At 31.0% G+C, this 21,225-nt stretch overlaps 1 protein-coding gene across 1 annotated transcript in view; it reads left to right on the forward strand.

Moving 5' to 3' along the window:
- Positions 1-21,225, forward strand: part of betaggt-I (geranylgeranyl transferase type-1 subunit beta) — a 90,176-nt gene that overhangs the window by 50,772 nt on the left and 18,179 nt on the right. The window contains exons 5-7 of the mRNA XM_075382277.1: positions 5,182-5,301; positions 11,013-11,123; positions 13,164-13,293. Coding sequence (XP_075238392.1) covers positions 5,182-5,301; positions 11,013-11,123; positions 13,164-13,293 — 361 coding nt within the window. The remainder of the gene's footprint in view (positions 1-5,181; positions 5,302-11,012; positions 11,124-13,163; positions 13,294-21,225) is intronic.

Here is a 21,225-nt window from a genome sequence, read left to right on the forward strand (position 1 = left end):
TTGACTTCTAGGTTAACACAATTTTTGATGAAAATCCTATTAAGCGATTCATCCCAACTCTGAAAATTAAGAAACATTTAAGATAAAGAATTACCATTGTTTTTTCTCTCTCTTAAATTTATCTATTATCTATCTTACTAAGGCTTAAAAATGAGTCTTTTAGGAATTGTGTAGAGGCATTCATCCAAACTTGATATTGTAACAAACTAGAATCTGTTGATATTATGATTGGCCACACTTAAAGGAGTGAAATCAGTGTTTTAATACATATTAAAATTGTTTTGTCACTTTATTTTGCGAGCTTACTACCAATGAAAAAAAAAAATAATAATTTGAAAAGCTCAACTTAATCAATATAAAATAAAAGCTCAATCACATAACAATTCAAATTAAGGGGGGAACAACAAAAAAATGTACTAGGGCTCTGTAGTCTGATTACATGTATATTATTAAAATAAAAATAATTAACATTAACAATACGAAAAATAATTTTTTTAACATTAATTGAACATATTAAGCATATAAAAATTATATATAATCATATATATTTTGAATCATATATATGGAGTCATAGAAAACACATTTCTACACTACTCATCTGTCATATTTAAAAAAAAAAAAAAATTAACATTAACAATACAAGAAAATATTTTTTTTTTAACATTAGTTAAACATATTATTTATATCAAAATTATATGGAATCATAGAAAACACATTTCCACACTACTCGTCTGTCATATTTAAAAAAAAATATCTTATCATTAATTTTTCTCATCATTATACATAAGGATACTTTCCTGCACATATAAAAATAATGATGACCTCGCATCGAATACACCTATTTACCCAGTCTCACTGTCCTATCTCATCGAACAAAGAACACATCACCACGTCTCCACTCAATGACTGCTAAATTCACACTAGCCCCGAAACAAAGAATGTCAGTCTGGCTTCCCCCACCTGACGCCCGTTCGTATTTATGCACATACACACTTTTTTCTGAGAATGTATATGCTCTCACCAGCCCACGATGACATCACCGTCTGGCTATCCAGACCATGTCAGACATCAAAACACAAAGTTGTGTAATACAATTTCTTATCAAACTAATTACGTTTATTTAACTATTAAAATAATATAATACTATCTTGCCTATTTTCTGTTTTTAATATCAACTAAGCCAAATGAATATTAACTACTTTTAAAATACTGAAACTTTTTTCTTTATGACATATTACATATTGTTCGTAACCAGTTACCTCCTCTATGAATCATGAGACCTTGCCGTTGGTGAGGGGGCTTGAGTGCTCAGGGATACAGAGTAGCTGGACCGAAGGTGCAACCATATCGGAGAGGTATCTGTTGAGAGCCAGACTAAGGAATGATTCCTGAAAGAGGGCAGCAGCTCTTTCAGTAGTTGTTAGGGGCGTGAGTCAGGACGACTTAAACGGCCGTATCAACATCACTCAGTCCTCTGAGTACTGCGCAGCTGAAAGCAATGGAAAACTACAGCTGCTTTTTTTCCAAGAAAATGTGGCTCTCTGCATTTTCACATAGCAATAATGGAGGCGCCTTCCTTGGTAAAATATTCCGGAGGTAAAATAATCCCCCGTTCGGATCTCCGGGTGGGGACTACTAAGGAAGGGGTCACCAGAAAATTAAAAAAAAAACATTCTACGAGTCGGAGCGTGGAATGTTAGAAGCTTGAAAAAGGTTGGTAGGCTAGAAAATTTAAAAAGGGAAATGGGTAGGACAAATGTGGATATAGTAGGAATTAGTGAGGTTCGGTGGGAAGAGGAAGGCGACTTTTGGTCAGGTGATTTTAGAGTAATTAACTCAGCGTCAAATAATGGGCAGGCAGGAGTAGGTTTCGTGATGAACAAGAAGATAGGGAGGAGAGTGGAGTATTTCAAAATGCATAGCGATAGAATCATTGTAATAAGGATAAAATCAAAACCTAAACCGACAGCGATTGTTAACGTCTATATGCCTACAAGCGCCCATGATGATGATGAGGTAGAGTGTGTATACGAACAGATTGATGAAGCAATTAAACACGTAAAAGGAGATGAAAATTTAATAATAGTTGGAGATTGGAATGCAAGCATTGGAAAAGGCAAGGAAGGAAATATAGTGGGTGAATACGGGCTGGGCAAAAGGAATGAAAGAGGGGACCGACTTATAGAATTTTGCACGAAGTATAATTTAATAATTGCCAACACCCAATTTAAAAATCATAATAGAAGAATATACACTTGGAAAAAGCCAGGCGATACTGGAAGGTATCAGATAGATTATATCATGGTTAAGCAAAGATTTAGAAATCAACTCGTTGACTGCAAAACTTACCCTGGAGCAGACATTGATAGCGACCATAATTTGGTGATAATGAAATGTAGATTGGGGTTTAAAAACCTGAAGAAAAGGTGTCAGATGAATCGGTGGAATTTAGAGAAGTTTGAGGAAGAGGAGGTAAAGAAGATTTTTGAGGAGGACATCGCAAGAGGTCTGAGTAAAAAAGATAAGGTAGAAAATGTAGAAGAAGAATGGGAGAATGTTAAAAAGGAAATTCTTAAATCAGCAGAAGCAAACTTAGGCGGAATAAAGAGAACCGGTAGAAAACCTTGGGTTTCAGACGATATATTGCAGCTGATGGATGAACGTAGAAAATATAAGAATGCTAGTGATGAAGAAAGTAAAAGGAACTATCGGAAATTAAGAAATGCTATAAACAGGAAGTGCAAACTGGTGAAAGAAGAGTGGATTAAAGAAAAGTGTTCAGAAGTGGAAAGAGAAATGAACATTGGTAAAATAGACGGAGCATACAGGAAAGTTAAGGAAAATTTTGGGGTACATAAATTAAAATCTAATAATGTGTTAAACAAAAATGGTACACCAATATATAATACGAAAGGTAAAGTCGATAGATGGGTGGAATATATTGAAGAGTTATACGGAGGAAATGAATTAGAAAATGGTGTTATAGAGGAAGAAGAGGAAGTTAGGAGGATGAAATGGGAGAAACAATACTGAGATCTGAATTTAAGAGAGCATTAAAAGATTTAAATGGCAGAAAGGCTCCTGGAATAGACGGAATACCTGTAGAATTACTGCGCAGTGCAGGTGAGGAAGCGATTGATAGATTATACAAACTGGTGTGTAATATTTATGAAAATGGGGAATTTCCATCAGACTTCAAAAAAAGTGTTATAGTTATTATACCAAAGAAAGCAAATAAATGTGAAGAATACAGAACAATTAGTTTAACTAGTCATGCATCAAAAATCTTAACTAGAATTTTATACAGAAGAATTGAGAGGAGAGTGGAAGAAGTGTTAGGAGAAGACCAATTTGGTTTCAGAAAAAGTATAGGGACAAGGGAAGCAATTTTAGGCCTCAGATTAATAGTAGAAGGAAGATTAAAGAAAAACAAACCAACATACTTGGCGTTTATAGACCTAGAAAAGGCTTTCGATAACGTAGACTGGAATAAAATGTTCAGCATTTAAAAAAAATTAGGGTTCAAATACAGAGATAGAAGAACAATTGCTAACATGTACAGGAACCAAACAGCAACAATAACAATTGAAGAACATAAGAAAGAAGCCCTAATAAGAAAGGGAGTCCGACAAGGATGTTCCCTATCTCCGTTACTTTTTAATCTTTACATGGAACTAGCAGTTAACGATGTTAAAGAACAATTTAGATTCGGAGTAACAGTACAAGGTGAAAAGATAAAGATGCTACGATTTGCTGATGATATAGTAATTCTAGCCGAGAGTAAAAAGGATTTAGAAGAAACAATGAACGGCATAGATGAAGTCCTACGCAAGAACTATCGCATGAAAATAAACAAGAACAAAACAAAAGTAATGAAATGTAGTAGAAATAACAAAGATGGACCGCTGAATGTGAAAATAGGAGGAGAAAAGATTATGGAGGTAGAAGAATTTTGTTATTTGGGAAGTAAAATTACTAAAGATGGACGAAGCAGGAGCGATATAAAATGCCGAATAGCACAAGCTAAACGAGCCTTCAGTAAGAAATATAATTTGTTTACATCAAAAATGAATTTAAATGTCAGGAAAAGATTTTTGAAAGTGTATGTTTGGAGTGTCGCTTTATATGGAAGTGAAACTTGGACAATCGGAGTATCTGAGAAGAAAAGATTAGAAGCTTTTGAACTTATTGGCCACATACTAAGGCATCCTGGAATAGTCGCTTTAATATTGGAAGGACAGGTAGAAGGGAAAAATTGTGTAGGCAGGCCACGTTTGGAGTATGCAAAACAAATTGTTGGGGATGTAGGATGTAGAGGGTATACTGAAATGAAACGACTAGTACTAGATAGGGAATCTTGGAGAGCTGCATCAAACCAGTCAAATGACTGAAGACAAAAAAAAAAAAAAAAAAAAAATGTTTGTAACCAACAAAATTTAGAATGGTTACAATTTTGATAGTTAGGTATAATTTAACTAAGTATCTGACGCTATATGTTTAAGTTTTGAAGTTAAACAGCCAGTTATTTATTTCACGTTTAGATCTTTTATTTTATTGTTTTGATCAGTTAAGATCGACTTTTTCTTCAATCTTTTTTCATTCACTGTTTATCCTGATCTACTCTGTTTTTTATATAACTGGATTGATATTTTGCCCACTTCTGGTTTAAAAGGTAGAAGTGTTTATATTTTAAATATAGTGTGTGACAGAATTGCAATAATGTATAATATTGTGTTATGAGTAAGAAGTGATTATAGGAAGAAAATGATTCCTGATTATTTTATTTTATAGTTTATAATGGTGAGATTTTTATAATTAAAAATTTTAATGGTTAAAATAATGGTATTTATTTATGGGTATTCAATTTATATTATTCCTCTCAGATCTCCATGGTGGAGTGAGTGGTAGTGTAGTGTCTTGTCTGCCTGCCTTTCATGTGAAAGGTTCTGGGTTCAAATCCCAGAACCTTGCTTGGCATTTTTATACATTACAAAATTAATTTATTATAAATTTACTGTAATTGGACATAAGCCTCGTGTTAATCTGAGAATAAATTAATAGTCATTGTTTAATGATAATTACATTTAATTTTGAGATCAAATGTGCATTGTGATAAAATTAAAATTTTTCCATCTAAAAAAATAATGACTACATTAAATTATTGTATTTTTTGTGTTTCAGTCATATGATTTTGGATTTGGCCAGAGTCCTGGGTTAGAATCCCATGGTGGTAGTACTTATTGTGCTGTAGCTTCTTTATTTCTAATGAATAGACTGCATGACACCTTTGAAAATAAGCAGGTTTTTCAATTATTTATTATTTATTGATTGAACTGTTAATATGTGTACTGAAATTGCTGTAATATAGCTTTATTAACCCTTCGTAGGTGGAAACCCATCTATGGGTTAACTATACTTACGCTGGAGAGCGAAAACCCATATATGAGTCTCTGAATGTGACCGGCTATCTGTCTTCACATTGTTACATATAAATTCCAAGAGATAGCAGGAGATGTTCTTTCAATCATTTTGAGGTGGGAATTCCTGATACAACATGTTTGGGAACCATTTTACTTCAGTTATTAGATGAGTTCAATGACCATGTGTATGCAACAAGATATGTACATTATTTTTTTCATTTTTTTGCTGTTTTTTTATTTAATTTGTTTACAAACTGTTCCTTCCAAAACTTCATTTTTGGCTTGCTTCGTTTGAATTCAAACAAAATTTTTGGACAAAAATTCAGAAGGAAATAAATAAAAATATTTATATTATTATTATTATTATAATAAAGCCATATACTATTCCTTGCATAGGTGTACTACTTAAAAATTGCTATTGTTATTATATTACCATCAATGTTAATATTATTATTCAGTGTCTTTTACATGAAAAGAACTCAGTGTAAAACATAACCAAAATCATCACTTATATTAAAAAATTATAGCGTGCTCAATGAGACTTGTGTCGTTTTCGCATAAGCTTTGTCTTGCAAGATAATTAAGCAGTATTCATTAACCTGATTAGTGGCAGAATTCTGCAAAACCACAAGTTATATGTTGTTTTTATGCATGAATGCATGTTTTAAGCTACTTTAAATAGTTTTTGCATGAACTTTTCTTTTTGAAAATGTATTCCGCCCACAGCCATAAAACATCACCACTCATGAAGGGTTAATCCTTTAATTTTAATTAATATATTCTAATCAGAATTATTGTTATTATTCTGTTAATTTGTTGCCAGAAATTGAATATTTTAAATTTGAACAATGTTTGAATTGAATATTCATTTTCTTCCTTTCTGAAGATCTGTAAATTCAGTTTGTATTAACTTTAATCAATTTTTCCATGTCAAGGAGAGTAGTGTATTTAGCAATACAGATTTGGGTATGTATGTAAGTTTATTAATAATAAACTATATATGTAAGTCCAGCCTTCCCGCTACTTGAAAGGCTGGACTACTCATGGTCATAAAAAATTGTATTATCCTTGACCATTTAATGTTTATGATAGTTTAATTTTGCCTTTAGCTAACAAAAAGTAAGATTATTGTAGTTAAAAGATTAAGTAATTAACTTAGTTTTGCTTGGGTTAACTGATATGTAGGGGTTTTTCCATTGCCTTTTTATTAGGGTTGAAATTCTTCTTGAATTATGTATTTTTTTCTTATTTATAGAAAAATTATACAGTGTATAAAGTACAAAAAGATGGGTTCACAGGCCAGTTTATTTTTCAAGTGGTTCTAGGGTCTAGGGGAAGTCATTAAACGCATCTCTTTATATGTGATTTCACAACTTCTGGGAGCAGCACACTGAAAATTAAGGAAGTGAAATAAAGTTAGGATTTCAGTGAAATAATTGTTAACTCTCATGTGATGGCCAATTGAAGAGATATTGTCAGCTGCCATATGTCAAGATTTCAGTAGTAATTCAGAACATTTATTTCTTGAGTTTAAAAAAAAACTATTTAAAAAAGTGTTCTTGAAAGGCCTGGCAGAGGTGTGTTTAAAAAGTTGGAGAGATCAGTTTACTTGTTTTTTAATAAAAAAAGTTAATCAAAATTTCAAAACAGTTTTTCCTTTCATAAAAAATAGTTTGCTTTAAGTTTTTAATTAGTGACAAGACACATTTTCATTGAATAATTTTAATTAATTGGGTGTAGAACAGGGCTGAGGATAACAGTATTCAAGAGCCAATGCATCCTTGATGTGATTTGATAGGACCTACTTGTGGATTGATTCAAACATATTTTGTTCTCGTAACTTCTGTCGAATAATTTAACTGCCTATTGATCAAGATGCCTAATTTCTCCTCGAACAAAAATATATTTTAGTGTAAAAAATTAAAATTTTAGTGTTCATCCAAATTTAAATATCTGAGCTTTCTAATGAGTAATATGGACATAGTTTTTGAAGACAGATGAAATAATTAATAAAAGTTATTCTATATGATCTGAAGGTTTTGTCTGCTACACCAGGAAAATCTGAGTAGAGTAGCACTTCAGAATGGGTGTGAAGATAATATATATACTATTATTGGATAATAGAAATTAAAAAATAAAATAATGAAAATTGCATGTTAATTTATATGAGTCTGCAATTTGTTGCAGTTTTTATAAGACCGTCTTCTTCAAACACTGTTGATGGTTTATCAAACTGAAATTTTGTTTGTATTTATATATACAATATTTTCTAATTTATTTAATTTTATGCCATCTTTATTAAGTTCTAAATTTTTTTAATGGAGTTTAAATATATATATTATTTAATTTTACTATATTTATTAGAACTAAATTTAAATTTAAAATAATTCAAATTATTATTAAAAAATAAATAAAAATTTAAATACTTCTGTGACAAACTCTATACTCTAACCATGACTAGGCAGATGATAATCTACTAGCATGACATCAATGATACAACAACAAAGAAAAGAATGAAACTAACCTTCATTTCGCAAAAAGAGAAAAAAACATTTTATACTTAGCATAAAAAAATTCACTTATATACATAGTAATTAATTAATTTTTATTTACTAGGGAAACTTATTTATTCAACAGGTTTTATTCCATATCAATTTCTTCTTCTAACAACAATATATTTTTTAAATATTATTATTTTTTCTTTTTAAGGATGATGTCAGTTGTCTGATATATATCTTCTCAGTCGATGAATGTATTAAAATATCATTGACATTTTTCTTAAAAACTTCCTTTACCGATTCATTGTGTTTAAAAAATCAGAAGAACGAATTTCCTACAGTTGTAATCAGTAATTATTTAGAGCTTAGTACAACATCAGAAAGAACTTGTTTTAGAGTTACCAAAAAATATCACCAAAAAAATAACTTTTCAGATGAATGTGCTGGATATTATAAAAATTGTAAATAATTTTTGAATCTGTGCTACCATTAAGAAAACTTTAGAATACCTCCCGAGTAGCACTTTTATGGTACTGCTTATGGAAAAGTACCATATAATGATACTGGAGCTGCTGTTAGGTGGCTAATCAAAAAAATAAGGCTTCAGAACCCATTTGAAAATAAAATTTTAATGGCTGAAGACATGTATAAATATGATATTGAAAATATTGCAGAATCACATTTAAAGCTGTATCAACTACTGACATAATTCAAGTAAAAATATTTTGAAAGATAAATTTAAATACATGTTTCTTATACTAATTATAAAAGAGAGGTACTAAATTATCTGTATAAGATTATTTATCCACATAGGAAAATATCTGTTTTAACCCCCATAAAAATAATTTATGTTAAAAGTGGCCATTATTTCAAGATCAGTTAAATTTGCACAAGCAAATTTAAAAAAAAACAAAATTTGAGTGTTGAGAAAATTGTGTATATTGTGATGTTGACAATAAATTATGACTGAATGTAGCTGAAGATAATTGTGACAGCCTAACCTTTTTATTTATTTTAAAAAATTATAAAGTTTGGGTGAAATTTGAAATAAACTAAGGAAAATCTCACCTCTGAAACCTGGTGTAGCAACTAGACTCGTAAAATTAGTTCCAAACTAAAAACAAAAAAGGAAAAGAGATTTATCTAAAATAGTTTGTTGTTTCATTTTACAATTGTTTAATATAATCTAAATATTAAGTAATATTAATATGTTTATTAGATGGTATGGTCAATAGCAATTCAGTGTAACATTTGAAAATACTTTTTCAAAATAATGAATTCAGTTAGAGTAAAATTTAAACGACTAAATCTATTATCTGAAGTAAATCAGTTTTTATACAAAAATATATTAACATAACCTTTTGGATTATCATTGAAAAATTTTCTGTATAAAATACTCAAACAATTAATCTGGTTTACTAGAAATAAGTGATAAGCAGCAGTTGGTGGTTTGAGTCAGATATGGTAAAAAAATGACAGGAAACATAAACACTGTAAATAACCTCTATGAGGAGTACATTTTGTAAAATTTGAAAATGTGTCTCCCTTTTTAGATAAGGCTGTAATGTGCAAAATGTATTTTTTAAATATGAAAGAGGAGTTCAGTAGTTGAAGACTGTTTAACTTGTTGAAGGTGGGAATTTTGCTCTTTTTTAATATGGTGACTTATTAAAAAAAATAAACACATTTTGGAAATCAAGATATAAAGATGTTAAAAAATGAAAAAAATGTCGGCAGCCATTATCATATAGAATTATCCATTAGTTATGTTTAGAAAAATATCATGGTGCAGCAAAAATATAGAAAAAGACTATATAGTTTAAGCTGCAGGAGGTCATGAATGCAGAAAGAGGTCCCTCTGACTAGCAGTTGGATACTGAAAGGCAAGATAAATCCTAAAGGAAATTAATACGGTGATCAGAATAACTAATCACCACATTAATGCCATGTTTGGTAGATGATTGAGTTGAGGAACCAAGAAGTATTAGGCAGTTTTGATTCTCATTGTTCACACTCAGTTCTTCAATTTGAAGTTCCTTAAAATCTCTGAGGTATCTAAGGAAGATAGTAGCAGACTACCTGAGAGTAGAGGGTCGATATATGATGCTGATGAGAACCTAAGGAGTACAGAATTATTTGTAGTAGCATGCCACAAGGCTCAGAGCTCACCCTTTCCTATGGAATATCATGCATGATGCTAGTAAGGATTACAGTTCCCAGAAGAAAAGCAACTGGTTTGTATTTGCTGATGTGGTGTTGATCGTTGTTACCAAATATGCAGAATTGATCAATTGGATATTCTATTAGCAGAGTTACTATAGATTGGTGAGTGAATGTGGCCAGATTAGAATTAGCAAGATGCAAAATGGAGGTAATGCTTTCACTGGCATGAAATTAAGAGAAATGGTGTCCCTCATAGCCGTTAATAAAGGCATCTGATTTCAACCAAACATCTGACACCTTAAGATGAAAGTAGATGCCAGACTTTCATTTGGAGATTACTGGTAAGAAGGTGGTGTTGAGTAATGTAGCTCTGATTGTCAGTACATTAAATTGAATGAAGAAGGAACGACTGGATTCTGTTTTCCCAGCCATTTTATTATGGAGCTCCAGTTTGGTGAGGGTGATGAGCATAGAAAGTGTAGAAGGGGACATAGCGACATCTTAGCTGTGGCTTGCATTTGTATTTACTGTCCGATGAAATGAAAATCAGTTCAAGCCTTAGCGCCAGGAAGAGCAAATGGAAATTTCAGATGAAGAAGAAACAGAAATAAAAGAAGGAAATGCCTGTTAGAGAAAAGTAACATAAACTCGCCCTCTGTGAAGACATGCCGGGCTGTAGTTTACCATGGAAGATATGACAAAAAGGGAAAAAGACTTCTCATTTTTTATTGCAAGGAAAATTAGTAAATGTAAATAACATATTATTTCATTAGAACTGATTTGATGATAATAGATTTGTAAAAGATTTTTTTTTATTAGATTGGTGTTAATTTTATTACTCACCTTTTACTTGCATATACTACAAGCAGTTTTGCTTATCAAGTGATGTATTGATATTATTAGAATCTACTGTTTCTTTTGTTTGTTTCAGTTAGAGGGTTTGAAAAGATGGTCTTTGATGAGACAAGTTTGTGGATATCAAGGTCGTCCCAACAAGCCAGTTGATACTTGCTATTCATTTTGGGTTGGTGCTACATTAAAGGTAAAAACCAATCAAATAATGTAGAGTATGCATTTAAACTAAACATTTATAGAAACAGGATGGATTCCATCTTTTTTATTAATAATTATGGATTTCTTATATATAAATATTATCATTTTTATTCTAGTTTTACACTCTTCTTTGACTATAAAAGTGAATACCTGATATTCAAAATTCTTGTGAATAGTATTAGAAGTTTTTAATGCTTTCTGTATGTAATCTGCTAATGTGTTATATTCTTGTTTGAAATTAAATATTCATCAAAATAAAATCAGTTTCTCAAAGCATATATGTGTTGGTGTGATATAGAATAATAATTTTAATCTTTCTCTGAAGTGCTTTATGTAGAGCTGATTTTGTGAGAATTGGGCTTGATTATATTTATGGTAAATCTGTGTTGATACACAAAAAGGTAAAGATAAAGTTTGTTTCAAATGTTACATATAAGATTGTAAGACTTTCACTCCTGTGTTCTTTATAATCACGGGAGTCTCATTGAAATAAATTAATTAACATGTCCAACTCCAGAAAATGTTACAGAAGTTCAGCATACCCTTTACAATCAATGGTGAATAATTTATAATCTTTTTAAGAAAGTGGAAATTGCTTATGAAATATGAAAGAAGATTCTAACTAATGAATTTTCCTTAAATTATATTACACATAAATGTTTTCCTATGTTTTTATTGATCAAAGTGGATGATTTGTATGATATTCTAAAATCCTTAACAGAATTGGGACCTATGGGCAACTTACCCATATGCTGAGAGAACCTTTAGCATCTTACCTCTCTAGATCAGCAGATTAGAATGTGTTCTTAGTCAGACCCTGTATTTTTGTATACTACAAAATTAGTTTTCTGTCATGAGAAAAATAGGGTTGACTATGCATGGATATCATGTATAGTTGCTATTATAAATACTGTAAGTAAAGGAAGGAAAAAAACAGATTAGTTTCTAGGAATCAGTAGCATTAAAATAAGACTGATACACTCTTGAGTTGTAACTTCCTTCACAGAAAGGTTGACCCTTTCCTTTCTTTGCATAGAAAGAGTTTGTCCTCTTATCCACCCTAATGCCAACAAGATGTCAAATGCATTAATCAGTTAAATTCTATATTAAACTTTATCAGTTTTTCAGAGGATATTTGTCTGTTCTAAATGGTAACCGATGATGAGAGCTGGGCTTATGGTTATTACCGGATAAAAAAAGTTATGTTGTTGATGATTTACTTCGACACTGGCTGACTGGGCAAATAATTTGTTCCATTGGTTAACTTTCAATTCCAACCTCTACTTTAGAATTTTGAGGAAGCAATTTGAAGATGTGAGGAGATATCACATTTGCCATATTATAACCATGAAAAAGAGCCAGCTTACGATGTTATCAGTTCCCAGCAGTTTTGGTCTGATCAGCATGGCTATCATCCTTCCATTTCCATATTCACTAGATTTTATGTCAATGATATCTTTCTGTTTTTTACATCGAGAGTTTAGCTGAAATGCTATCTCATTATTATGGATGTACAGAAGGAATCACAGATAGTGCTCAACACTTGAAATAGAATTTCAGAGAGCATTTAAGTGAGCTAGGAATTACTGTAACCAGCTTTTTAAATTACATATACCTCTTGGTATAGGTTTATGCAACAATCTGAACTTTTTTATCTAGAAAGGACTGCTATTCCTAATATTCAAGATAGAAATGGTGTATTTTTTCGCATGAAGATAGTTTTTATACAATTTAAATTTTCTAATGATATGTTGCTGTATTCATCGTCAAACTAGAAATTAGTACTACATGAAAGCCTAATAAACAATCTTGTTAAAAAAAATTTTTTTTGTTTGTGTTATACTAGACGTGAATGAATGAATAAATAATTATACTGTGAATACTACATTATACAAGATAGTGTTCATTTACCTTCTATATTCTGTTTCAAATGCCATTACATTGATTATCTTAAACAGTTTTTGTAAATTCTATAAAGATTTTAGATTTAACCGGATTAACTGTTGATTAATATGTTTTGTTTATACAGCTACTTGATGTTTTCCATTTAAGTGAACCTACAGAGAATAGAAGTTACATTCTTAGTACACAAGATTCAATTGTTGGTGGATTCGCTAAATGGGTTGATTCTATCCCAGATCCATTGCACACATACTTGGGTTAGTAATCAATTCTTGTCTAGTATAGTTGTTAAGAGAGGTCAGTTGCAGTAATGTACAGTCATACCTTAACGTTAATGGTTTTCTTGAAAGAAGATTTCATTTTGTGTGGATGCACGTCTTTGTAAACTTTGTAATTTTGTGCAGAGTTTTTTTACTTAAGAGATCATTTTTTTGTTATTGTTTATTATTAACAATATGGTTAAAACTTAACAATTACAAGAAACCCTACAAACTCATTTAGAATGTACGTCATACTATATTAAGTAGTACCGTCCTTTACATTTTAAATTTACAGGATATAATGATCAGATTGAAAAATGCTTGAAATTTGGTTGAAATATACTTTGAAAAACACTACTGGGAAAATTTGACCAAACAAATTATTCCTCAGGGGCAGCAGTATATAAAACATAGTTATACCTGAAATTACAGTGAAATCTCACTATAATGACATCAAAGGGACTGATAATTTTCACTACTATAACAAGATTTTTTTTATAGAGAGTAAAAATTGATGCCTTTTCAACCTTTTTCATTCACTGGGATAAGGTTTAGAATTTTAATGTAAAATAACGAATACAAATTTTCATTACATAGATAAAAAGTTAACATAAAGAAAAGAAACATGTGCTTACCCAACAGAAATTTAGATACTATCTTCTGAAAGTATTTTGATCAATAATGTAATTTTAAGAAAAATATAGGGTGATTCAATAGTGTTACTGGTGCTTTCTGAGCTCATTCTACTAGTAAAAATAATGAAAAAAGTTAATAAACATGGGTTCAGAAATGCTCCATTAGCTAGTGATAGATTTTGATCTGATTCCTTAGCAAAGAGTGAAGTAAACCCATACTGAAATCTAGGAATCCAAATTAGGGGTAAACTTGATGGTTTCTTATAGTCTTAACCTGAAAAATTGAGTAAAATAGTTTTCAGAACCATATCTCCTGTACTTTTCATAATTTCTGATGTAAAACAGAAAAATCTGTTGTCTAAAAATACGTTTTACAAAATGTATTTAATATTTATATAAAAATGTAAATGTTGTTTTAGAGTTGTAAACATTTAATTAATACAATTGTAAGTATAAAAGCTAATAATACAAAAACATTTGTAATATAGAAATTTTGTTAAATAACTAATAAATGCATAAAATTTATTATCAAAACTTGTAGAGAATTTAATTCTGAGAAAGTTGATGTAAAATAGCCCAAGTACAAATACAAGTTCAAGAAATTTTATTTTATAACTTACCATACGACTACTAATAAATTTTATAAACTACAGAAAATGAATGAAGTAAACATACAATTAATACGTTTACATACAAATGGATATAATTTACAGTAAATTTTTAGAAATCTGTCTTCTACATTTGGTTGCAGGCTGTCAGGTTACTAGCATTGCTCTCTTGCAATTATGCTTGACTCCTTAATTTTTGCAGCGGCATCTGTAATACGAGCAACCAACTCTTCATGCATATGAACTTTTCTCTTGTACATAATACTTTTCATCCAGCCTCACATGCAAAAATCTAACAGCGTTTTAGATCAGGTGTTATTAGTGGCCAGGAGTATGCCCTGACCACTGCAGCCAACCCATTCTTCTGGAAATTGCTCATTTAAGTATCCGGATACAGCGCGTGGAAGTTTCACACCATTCTAAAATGATTGCAATACAATCGAATTTGTTTTGCTCAGTGTGATTTCATCATAATTTCACATTTTAGTATTTGTGTTAATCTTTACTTTTATTATTTTTTGAAAAGACTTCTACTGTAAAGGAAGATCCACTTGTAATATAAAACTTGTGGAATGCGTCAAAAAATATCTGTGCATTTAGGATTACAGTGAAGGGAAAAAAGAAACAGCGTGGGCTGTAATTACTATGAAAATAATGATCAGGTAAATTTTTTGTTATAATTAATATATAGGTTAGATTATTTATTACTATATTTAGGTTATATGCGCTTCTGCTTAAAAGTAAAGTTATAATAACAAAAATTATGATTCTAATATTATGGAAATAATTAAAATTGATTATAAAGTTTAATGAGACTGATAAAAACTGTAGTCTTTGACACTTTTTATAGTCTCATACTACTAATCAGAAGTTTACTCACATCCTAACATTTTACTTATTGCCACAACACAGTATACTATATAGTTAATAATTTTTATATTTTGCCATGATATAGGGGAATGAGCTAGTATAGTTGCATTATCAGTTGTGTAAAATTTCTAGAACAATATTTCAATTCTCTTGAATAATCTACACCTCATGACAACCCATGTTCTGTCAATTGGATGCTGAAAAATTGTACACATTAAAGAACTTCTAAGTGAAGGCAGCCTGTGTATTTTTTCATACAAATTTGTGTACCTTGATCAGCATTTTAGAAATAAGAAAAATAGCACTTGTTTATAAAAAATTTTACTGATACTATGTGCACTGACCTAGGAATGCAACATTGTAATAGTTGTAAAAAAAAATGAGACTTGAATTTTGGCTGAGTAAAATATGATGTTGCAGCAGAATATCTAGATAATAAAAATAGACATCAAGCAAAAGTAGATAATGTGACCAAAGAATGGAAGAGTGTTTGGGAATTGTTAAAGGGCATCTGTTTGATATAGCCCTTTTAAATACTGTTTGATTGGGAGCCTCACATAATTTTTATTTCAAAATCTGGTTTGTATGTGCTGATAACATATCCTAAAAAAAAAAAACAGAAAACTGTTAAATTTACACACTGGGATTACAAAATGTGCTACTACCATGAAAAACTGAAAATATTTAATTGTGAAAAATGAGACAATTTGAGTAGACAGCGAACATAATGAACAAAACGTGACTTTGTGGTTTTGTTACACAAGTTGGATAATTAGGTCCAGGATGTAATAGTTATACAATAACAAAATAATCAACAGCATCCACTGATAATGTATGAACTGAATTACCATGGATGTGGAGGGTGAAGTAGCATTTGCATATTGTTCACTTACCAAACAGTAAGGAGAAATTGGGGGAGAAAAATCTAAACATCAGAGAATGGTGCAAGAATGAATTTGAACTGTTTAAAGGAGATCATGTTGATTGTGTGGCTGGAAATAATATTATAAAATAATAGAAGATGTGAACAGTAATCAGTTTAGTTTCATTAGCAAATGAATGGTAACTAATGAGTGTTAACACCTGTTAAATAAATTTTTAGATTAGAGATATTAAAAAAATTTTTATTTTTTTATTTAAAAAATGTTTATTTTTAAAAATAGAATACAGCAAATCCTTAAAATGAGTTTCAATTAAAAGCAATAGTGTATTTCTGTTTAGATTTCCCATAATTACAAAGGGTGTCAGTAACTTTATAATTTACCTTAAGCAATACATACGAGGTGTGATCAAAAAATACAGTGAATGAATTTTTATAGCGGCAACTGCCGATGCTACATCCATATGCTGTAATTTGTCCAATAGTGTGATCAACTGAGACAGGCATGGACAAGTTGCAACACGTTCGAGCTTGCCAAACAGCTGCCAGAGCCGCTAGAGTGAGGTTGTGTTTATTGTGTCTGTAGCGCAACATGGATTTTGAACAACGCATTAACATTAAGTTTTGTTTTAAGTTGCAAAAGAGTCCCAAAGAAGCTCACAAAATGTTAGAATCAGTGTACGGCAATAATGTGGTAACTTTGAAGAATGTGTACAAGTGGTATGACCGATTTAAAAACAGAAATGAGTCTGTTGAAGACGAGCAGCGTGAGGGATGTCCAGTAACCTCAAAAACAGTTGAAAAAGTGCAAAAACAATGAACCATTGTTTTTGAACGAGCCTGTTTGAACGAACCATTCAAACAGGCGAATGATTATTCGAGAGCTATCGGAAGACCTTAACATCTCGTACGGATCTGTTCAAAGCGAAACGATGTACGAAGAAAGCGACCAGAAAGATGGACCAATGGCTTCCTTCTTCACCATGAAACACGCCATGTCACACCTCGCTTCTCATTCGTGAGTTTTTGACCAAAAAAAGTGTTCCTGTCTGTTCACATCCGCCATATCACCGGATTTAGCACCATGCGACTTTTGGCTCTTCCTAAAAATTAAAACTGTGCTTAAAGTAAAACGTTTTGACACCATTGCTGACATTGAGAGGGCCACGACCGAGCAGCTGAAAGCCCTTCCGAAAGACGCCTTCCAGAAATGCCTTCAGTCATGGAGTCAATATTGGGATAAGTTCATTGCTAGCCAAGGACAGTACTTTGAAGTAGATTAAATCGAATTCTATGTAACCTTATTACTTTTTTTAGTAAAAAATTATTCACTGTACTTTTTGATCACACCTCGTATAGACAAACTAAAATTGATACTTTTTCTCTTTACTTTTTTCATATATATGAAATGTATGTAATATTATTTAAAATACAAGTGAAACCTTTATAATTTGAAATGTTAATTTTTATATATCTAGTAATTAAAGTTAAATTAACTGTCTAATTAAAAATAAAAGTATTTGTTACTTTTTAAATACCCGAGTTTACTTATAATTTTAATTTTATTCAATACTTATTGTATAAACAATCCTACTTAACTGTTTAATGTTTTGTTCTTAAATATATGTTTATATTCATGCTTAAATATTTTATTAATGTTTATTGTTAAATTAAAATTAAACTCAGATTATTTAGAATCAGGGCATATAAAATTGCTCTAATTATAATTTGTAATAGTCCCTTGGATTTCAGATTTACAAGGTTTTACTATATTATAATTTGTGTTTTATTACAGTATGTAATTTTATTTGATTAAATTTCAATTATAATTTTCGTGTCATGTTAGTGCATTTTCTGATCTTAAATGATCAAAACTTGGTCTGAAAAATTACAAATTTTGATCTCAGCATTTCAAAAAAGCAAATTCCTCACTTTTCCATGCTGATAATATCTAATTGAATATTTTGTTTCTCATCAAACTTTTTTTTGTTGGAAATGCTTGGTTTCAAGAAAATAGGAAGAAGAATTATTTATTCAACATTGATCAAGGTTGTGGAACTTATAGTGTTTTATAGTCCAGTAATTTTCTAAGAGCAGATGATCAAAAGACCATGTTATCACTATTTCTTCTTGCCTTTTGCATCAGTAGTCATAATATGCCATTAGCTCTGGCACAGGCCCTTAATACAAGGTGTGTGAGAAAAGTAATGAGATTGGTAACACTGCGAACGATTTGGCAATGTTGTGTCTACCAGTCTGTACTAGACCAGTTTGGTCATCCCTTCCACATGCTCAGTACGAGTTCCAACTCCGTTCAGCCAACACATTATTTTTGACAGCGCCATCAGTGAAGTTGTGTTTTCGTTGTGTGTTACGAAAATGGAGCATTGGAATTTAGAGCAATGTTGTGCAATCAAATTTTGTGTTAAACTTGGGGAAATCCACAAGTGTGACCTTTGAAAAGTTGAAACAGGCCTATAGGGAACATTGCTTATCAAGAGCAAGAGTTTTCTTTTCTGCTGGCACAAATAATTTTTGGAAGACCAAGAACACGTTGAAGATCAACTTCGCTCAGGGAGACCTTCAGCTTCAAAATCTAACAAAAACATTAAGCGTGAGAGGGTTCTTGTGAGATCACATTGTCGTTTAGCAATAAGGATGATGAGTGAACAGTTAAATTTAAACACTTTAACCGTACATCAAATTTTGACAGATGATTTGGACATGCGAAAGGTTTGTGTGAAATTGGTGCTGAAAAACCTCACAACAGAACAGAAGGACAATCAAAGAAACGTGTGCGTTGATCTTCTTGAGAGAATTGTTAATGACCAAGAATTCTTCAATCGTGTGATCGTAGGTGATGAATCCTGGATATTTGAGTACGATCCTGAAACAAAGCGAAGAATGGTACACTCCGTCATCTCCTCGACCGAAAAAATGTAGAATGAGCAAATCAAATATCAAAACTGTGCTGATTTTCTTTTTTGACAGTAGGGGTATCGTGCATAAAGAATTTGTTCCTCCAGGACAAACTGTCAACCAAGTGTTTTACGAAGGTGTCCTTGAAAGGCTCAGGAAAAGAGTGATTCGTGTGAGACCGGACAATGCAGACAAGTGGATGAATCATCATGACAATGCCCTGTGTCACACGACCATTTCCATCAGGGAATTTTTTACCTCAAAACGCATTCCTATGGTTTCTCAACCCCCCTAGTCACCTGATTTGAGTCCTTGTAACTTTTCCTTTTCCTGAAATTGAAACATCTTAAAAGGACGTCATTTTGGAACTCTAGAGAACATTCAAAAGACTATGACTGACCAGTTAAAAGCCCTACCAGTTGAAGTCTTCCAGCGCTGCTACCAGGAGTGGGAACAATGACTCCGCCAGTGTATAGCTGCCCAAGGGAACTACTTTGAAGGGGATAATATTTTTGTTTGAAAAAATAAAAACTGTTAAGTAAAAAGTCAGTCTGATTACTTTTCTCACACACCTTATACAGCTGTAAAAAAATCTTTGTAATTGTAATGTTCCAAAGCAAATTTGTTGAATTTATTTATATGAATGTTTTATAATAAAACTCTTCATAAATAGTAACGTTTTATTTATGAACTGCTATAATTGGGAAAGTCCCATAAGTCTTGGTGAAGTTTCCACATTTCCTCTAATAGTAATGCCATATGTAAATTGTTTGTAGACACTGCTAGATTGCCATTAGTCATTCTGTCACTATCTGTCCAGTGTTATTGTTTCCTCATGTAAATATGCAGGACAGTGTTAAAAAAAAGAAGATTAGTCAATAAATGTTTTTAAAAAAATTAAAGAAATATCTGTAAGCCTTATAACATAGCTTGTGGCTTAATTTGCAGCCTGTTTTGTGATGATTTTTCAGATTACTGTTTACTTCTTATTTTATCTCTGTTACATACTGTGATATTGAAAATTACAATTATGAAATATTTTCATTGCTAAATAGAAATCAGTGTATATTCTCTTAATGTACTTTTTTTAAGGTATTTATTCAAGATATCTGAAATTTTTGTTATATTCCTCAAGCCATGTCAAGAGTTGTGCAAATATTTATACAGATTTAATGAAAGTAAACTTAAAATTATAGTTTTGGCTAACTTTGATTGATAAATTAAAAATTTTGTGAAAATTAAAAAAAAAATATTATTAAAAAAAGTTATTATGTAATCTATAAAAAGACCATATTTTTGTTTATACAAAACCAAGTAAAAATATCACCAATAATTGCTGAAAAAATAGGTACAAAATTTAGTTTAGTGAAGGATAGAGTGCATTCATTTTGATAACTTGTTTATGCATGCAAGTTTTTGACTAGGAGTCATATTTGTGGTGTTAGCAGTAAAAATATTATTGAATTATTCTACACACATCATTGCAGTTTAAGTTTGTACCATTATATAAAATATGATAATGGTGAATCATTCAGGCAGCAGTTAACTCTATTTTCAAATTGCAGCTAAAGAAATAACATTTGCTTTAAAAATTTATTTATAAACTCCTTTGGAATTGGAATTATTTTTCCAAAGATAATACAATGCTTTTTGTACCACCTTGGATTTAAACTGATATATTTTTTCTTTCTTACCAGTATCTCACAATAAAGAAAAGTGGAAAAATTTCCGTTTAGCCTTTTCTCAACGTATGAAAAACCTATCATCCAGAAACATTGTGAATTAAAAGTAACATTACTGTTTTAATAATGTCATTCAGTTTGTTTATTTCTTCGACCCTTCATGAAATTGAATTCTCAGTCAGGATATTTTTGCTATCCATAGAAGATTTCAGTTTACAAAAGCCAGATAAACATGATGACAGTAAAAAAATAAATCAGATCCTGAAGTCTATTCAGAATAGTCAACACTTCTGGAATAAGTACTGAATCTTCCCTGAAAAAATTCGGAAGAGGAC

The sequence above is a fragment of the Lycorma delicatula genome, chromosome 1 (genome assembly GCF_047948215.1).
Source record: "Lycorma delicatula isolate Av1 chromosome 1, ASM4794821v1, whole genome shotgun sequence".
Classification (NCBI taxonomy): domain Eukaryota; kingdom Metazoa; phylum Arthropoda; class Insecta; order Hemiptera; family Fulgoridae; genus Lycorma; species Lycorma delicatula.